Here is a 6,463-nt window from a genome sequence, read left to right on the forward strand (position 1 = left end):
GATGATGATGATGATGATGATGATGATGATGATGATGATGATGATGATGATGAAGCTACTGTTGTTGTTCTTGTTGCTGTGTTTGTTATTTTTGTTGTTGTTGCGGAATACGTGTAGCATAGTCTTTTTATATATCACATCGCATACTTATCTCTATGGCGTGGCTACCATTAATGTATAAAGTAGTACATTAGGTCAAATGTAATGGCCATTTCGCAGGTCAATAGTTCAAGTTGAAGAGCACACGTAACGAAATGTCAGTGGGCGGGCCAGCCAATAGACCATTGTTGGGGAATAGTAAATGACACGTAAATGTTGCGTAACTTCGCCGTACACGTCACGACGCATTTCAACGCGCAATGTTCTTACGTGACAAATAATGCTGCTTTCTCTTTGATTACAAATATTTAATTTTGATTTAAAATTTTTAAAAATTTATAATTGTGCTATGAAAAAGGAGTATTATGATTTTTTAAACAATCTAGTCCTTTTGACGTTCCTTCAAATAAACTAGGAACGAACATAACAAAGCTGACTACTACTGCAACAAAAGGCACATGATAAACTGGTTTTTAAAAACATACTGTTGTTCTGTATTTTTAAGCGGACTTGGATTTCTACTAAATTCCACATTTATTTGATTATCTCAATTATTGAAATTTTCATACGTCACGCATACGATTTCATAAAGAATATGGGATTCATTTCAAACATAACATACAAAATTTTATTGGATAGGATTTCATTTCTTAAATTAAAAAACCACCTTCGAGCTAATATGCAGCCCTAAAACAGAAAGAAGTAAATTGCTAGCTATATTTGAGAAACAAAACAAGATTACTTTCTCAGAAGGGAGTTGTAGGCCAAGGATATGGCTGATCACACGACTGGCATTTTTATAAACTTTTGGGGAGGTTTTTTTAAATAGTATTTGGAACCCAAATCGCCTTAACTGGCAGACCGCTGAGTGAAAAGTTTGGAGGTGGGGATTTCTTTTTTTCTTTTTGTTGTTGTCGTTGTTGTCGTTGTTGTTGTTGTTGTTGTTGTTGTTGTTGTTGTTGTTGTTGTTGTTGTTTGGGTTGGGGAGGGAGGGGGTGGTAAGTGTTTTACGACGCTCGCAACTGCACAATGTCATATGAGCCAGCAGGACGCATTAAACATTTTCAATTGGTAGGAAATTTTGAATTTTGCCCGGGTAGCGGCGGAAGCCTACTCTTATCGATTTTAGGCCACCAAGGGATCTTTAACGTGGGCAAATTGCACACGCGACATCCGAGATTTGTTGCAATTGTCCGAAAGGCTAGGTGTAGATCTGTCCTACCATAAGATCAGGGGTGTGGCTGAAAGACAGCAGTAAGAAGGAGCCAAGGGGAAGCAGTTGAAAGGCTGCAGAAAGAGTCGGGGGGGGGGGGCAAAGGAGATGAGGGGATGGGGGCAGAAAGTGTAGACGAAAACAGACGACGGAACATTGCTAGAGAGCGGGAAAGGAGGTGAAAGGAGATAATTTTAGAGAAAAAAATTTTTACGTCGCTACCCGGATTCGAGCCCGAGACCTTTGAATGAGATGCGAACACCTTAACCTCTAGGCCACGAGAGCCTCCCTGAGTGAAAAGTCCTAGTCAGGTAGCCTATTATAGCCGTCGTACCCTTTGAAGAGTTACGACAAAAAGAAAAAACAATCTAAAGTGCAGTCAATATTATCATAACAATAATACCATTCAACAGTTTCATTCCAGAAATGAAGAAAAGTTTAACGTACATTTAATTTTGCTGGAGCTTTCTGCCGACTTTTAAAAATTACGAATATGCTACCCCTTCCCCCTAAAAAATATGTTATCCCCAACTCACAGAGACCTGGTTTAGTCATAACAAATTAAATTACTATGAAAACATGGGAGGGGATGGGAGGGAGTGGGAGGGAGTGGCTGGATTGTGCCGTTATTCACTCTCTTTAATAGAAGTTTTTGAGTAGGAAAAATCAATAAAATGGCTTTTTTTCTAGAAACTACGTCAAATCCATAGGGGCGGGTTCCAGCTCGTACAAAATAGTCCTAAACTAGTATAAATTAATTTCTCGCTCGGAGACCAACGTGTTCATCATGGAAAGTCTCTTTTTGTTCGGAACAGAGGAAGATTTACTGAAAACGAGACGTGCCTTGGCTTCACTCACACATGACCAAATCCTTAGCACCCCATTCTGACATTTAAAAATTTGCCTCCTTAAATTAGAACTCATTTTGGGTTTTTTATACCTAGACTACTTTTAATGGTCAGGTGCATCCCTCTTTAATCAGTTTAATTCTTTATTAATATTTCTCTTTTCTTTCAGTTTTGTACTAAAAATAGCAAGACTAAGATACTCCTTTTTCAATCCAAACTCAAGATTGTTCTTTATAGTCGTTATAAGATTTGCCATTGATGTGTTGATCAAGTTTTCTGAATTTCACTGAAATTTGTAGGCTTACCGGAGAGAGAGATAGATAGATAGATAGATAGATAGATAGATAGATAGATAGATAGATAGATAGATAGATAGATAGATAGATAGAGGAGAGAGCGAGAGAGAGAGAGAGAGAGCGCGCGAGAGAGAGAGAGAGAGAAAGAAAGAGAGAAAGAGAGAAAGAGAGAGAGAGATGTAATCTGATTTTCTATTTCTTAGCCTAGATAGTTAGTGAAAAGATCAACACGGAATCAAGCTTTCGCAACAACGGCAGCAACGTATGTGCCTGACACCCATATCGATCAATTTTTTCGAAAAGTTCGTTCCAAAAAACAACAACAACAACCACAACAACAGCAACAACAACAACAACACCTGAAATCTTAACCCAACACGATGAATCATATGTATTACAAAGAGGACGTGCAGGCTAACATGTTTTGGAAGGGGAGTGGGTTGCATCCCAAAAAAATATAGAAAAGCAACACACACAAAAATGGTGTATTTTCAAAAATGGCTGTCTGCATGGTTCAATTCAAAATTTTATCGTGTGATGTTGAACGTGTACTTATGTGTTTTAAATAAAGGTGGTACATGTTTGCGCTTTGCACAACATAATTAGAACAGAGCTAAATGCTGTATACCCCTAACCAACCTCACTATTTTCCAGCAGTGCCTTTGGTAACTGAAAGCTATGGTCTTGGTCCCTTTCAGTTTCTGACAGGCCGGAGAGCGCTGTTATTGTTTTGTTCTTTTCGTTTGGAACAAAGGCGTCATACGACAAAATATTGAACCCATAATCGATTCTGAAAAATCGGAAACAATAGAGAAAAGAGATCATATTTCATTTGGAAAGCCTTTCTGTCAACGGTGCAATCATTGTGGGCATTTTTCAGATTTGTCGTAGGCATACTTTCCGGAACTGTCGAGTTTTCTGGGTCTCTCTGTTTTTCCGGACATGTCGTGATATGTCGGTGACGGCCGGAGACAGGTATTTGTCGGATTTCTGCCTACTTGTCACCGCCATAAACACAGCGGCCAGCCTTTCTTTTCAGTCACCCTCGCCTACGGTAAAACCACAGTTGGAGTAGTGCGATCACTTTCATTCTTTTTATCTTTACTCCGAAATGTCGAAAAGCCATTTTGTAAATCTTGATGTTAGTAAAACGCTTTACAATTCAAAGTAAAAACACACCAACGAGTTCATTTTGCGTTCTTGTCACTTTAGCAAGCGAATCTAAATGATTGTGATTCTCAAAAATTAGAGGGTCCCCCAAATAATGTTTTACAGTAAACGACGGTGATTTTGACCAATATAATCAATTTAGAGGGCTACGAAAGTTGCGGTGCGTGGATCCGCCCTTAATAATAAAATTGTGTGACGACGAGTTTAGTAGATGGTGTACCTGCATCCACTTTTTACTGTTTGTGGAATGTTCTTGGCCAGGTTCTAGTATTGTTTGAAAACTTGTGTAAGGGCGTGTATTTCTTTTTTATTTCGCATAAAGCCGTCAAGACATAGGTTATCATGTTTAAAGATCCTCAAAGAACGAAGATATTTCCTACCCTCTAAAATTCGGACTGTGAACTTACACATTGATCTGTACATCAAATCAGTATGCCTTACTCTGTCTGCTCTTCAACATAGTATGTGCATTGCGTAGGTAGTTGGTTCTTGTGAAGAGAAGTCACATTGATAAAAAAGACTCGGAATATTATTGTTTCACAAAGAAGCGTTTGTTTTTATTAAACCCAAAACATAGTGATGTGAAGGTTTAGTAATATTGGTCATGCCAAATAAATCTAGTTAAAGACCCCACTTCACCATATTTCAATTCAATTCAGCTCAAATTAACTCAGCTCAATACAACTTACATAGCTCAACGCAGTTTGGCTCAATCCAACCCTTTTCAGTGGAGTTCTGTCCAATTTAATGCTACGTAACTTAGTATAACTCGACACTCATCCTTTCAGTTCAACTAAATTAAACTCAAATTTGGTTGAATTCGGTCTTATGAAACTCAACATGCCGTAGAGTAAATAAAGCAACAAAAGATCAAACAAAACAAACAAAAACAAACAAAAGCCACAAAAAAACTGCACTCAACTCAATTGTATTCAACTTTACTGAAATCAGTTATTATTTCTTCCTCAGGTCGCTAAAGAAGATTCAAGACTCGAGGCGTGGCTTTCATCCACGCAGCGATTCGAGGAATTCCATAGTTTTTCCATGGCTTGACACGCCTGCATCATCATCATCATCGTTTGACGTCATCCACGGGGACTGAAATTACGTATTCGTGATCTTACAATTATAATAAGGCTTACAGAGTAGGCACACAATGCGAGCTATCAAAGTAGGAAGCTGTACAGTGGCTTCGTTAGGTATCGAAATTCTTTTAGAACTTCCATCGCTCAATAGTTTTTCCATATCAGATAGAGTGACTGTATGCAAGCCAAAGGTCAAAAACGGGCTCTTTAAAAATTGCATTGTGTGCTTACCCCCATTCGGCTAACGCGGGAGTCGATATGACTGAGGTCTGCATGAAGTTCTTCTAACAACAATTCTCTAGACAGTTGCTACTCTAGCGTTCTTTCCAGGAAAAGACAGAATTCTTGTTAGCTTTCTCAATTAATGGTCGGAATCATAGGGTATCTAAGTACATTTTTAAAAATAGTTTTCACACTGATCAAGACGTTCTGTTACTGTCTGGTTTTCAATGACAACATGCATTATCTTGTAGTGGAGACGTGGCGCGTCCTTTTCATATTAATGATACATGTAATATGTGTGTGGTAAAGTTTAGAATTGTGGACTGTCGTTATTCTTGTTTGATGGTGTTTGCTACTGTCGGAATTGTGAACTAATTTTAAAAAATTAACTAAATCCATAATTATTTCAGCTCAGATGGGAAAGTGATGTAAGAATGGTTTTAAAAGAGGTAAAGTTTTGAATTCTGGAACTTCCACATCATTCTTGTCTGGTCAGTCTCTCCTGCCCTCTTTTCAAGACTACTTGACCACTTTATTCTGTTCTTACCGCCCTCACCCCACACACCCAAATCCCCAATCTACGGCCACCATCCCCCCCTCCACCCACCCCCTCCGCTATTCGGTCTCTCTATCCCGTTCTGCTTCTCTGTTTCTATGTCTCCCTCTATCTCTCTCTCTTTCTCTCTCTCTCTATCTTTCTCTCTCTCTCTCTCTCTCTCTCTCTCTCTCTCTCTCTCTCTCTCTCTCTCTCTCTCTCTCTCTCTCCCCTTTCTGCCTTTCTTTCTTTCCCTAACTTCCTCGATTCGAAAGCCTAGTTGGTTGTTAAGTCATACCATGCCAATTTAGTCATTCATCAATGTGAAGCAAATATGTATTGAATTCTCACCGAAGGGATATTTCTGTCCCAGAACTCAATCGTTTTCTTCGTGATACATGTTCCCCGGTTGTGAAGTATTAAAAAAAGATAAATATGGATTTATAACAGAGTTTTGTGACTTATAATTTCTCAAGATTTACGTTCAGATGTTGTGTGGCCTGTGAGCTCTCTCTCTCTCTCTCTCTCTCTCTCTCTCTCTCTCTCTCTCTCTCTCTCTCTCTCTCTCTCTCTCTCTCTCTCTCTCTTTCTCTCTCTCTCTCTCTCTCTCTCTCTCTCACACACACACACACACACACACACACACACACACACACTCTCTCTCTCTCTCTCTCTCTCTCTCTCTCTCTTTCTTTCTTTCTTTCTTTCTCTCTTTCTCTAGCTCTCTTCTCTCGCTTTCTGTCGAAAAAAATCAAGATGATACACAAAAAATATAGTTGTCATAAAAACAATTAGATACAGGGCGTATCTCTATGTCCTGTTATACCATTAGAGGGCTTGCAATTCGAACTAAGGTGCAGAGCGTGTATTTCTTACCTAAAATCATGTTTAGATGGAAAGGGTGCAAACAAAATTGTAGATATCTATGTCTCACTTGTTTATAACTTTATGTCATGCATACTTGAAAGAGGTGTAGATTTTCTAATCCAATACTG

General features: G+C 38.8%; 1 protein-coding gene across 1 annotated transcript in view; it reads left to right on the plus strand.

Annotated features, from left to right (window-relative positions):
• LOC100533367 (whitnin precursor) overlaps positions 1-4,953 on the plus strand; it is a gene marked incomplete in the record, with an annotated part of 77,869 nt that extends 72,916 nt beyond the window's left edge. The window contains 3 exon segments of the mRNA NM_001204657.1: positions 2,954-2,968; positions 4,588-4,595; positions 4,597-4,953. Of these exon segments, the coding sequence (NP_001191586.1) occupies positions 2,954-2,968; positions 4,588-4,595; positions 4,597-4,603 (30 nt within the window).
• Positions 4,954-6,463: the final 1,510 nt, after the last annotated feature.

The sequence above is a fragment of the Aplysia californica genome, unplaced genomic scaffold, assembly GCF_000002075.1.
Source record: "Aplysia californica isolate F4 #8 unplaced genomic scaffold, AplCal3.0 scaffold00016, whole genome shotgun sequence".
Lineage (NCBI taxonomy): Eukaryota > Metazoa > Mollusca > Gastropoda > Aplysiida > Aplysiidae > Aplysia > Aplysia californica.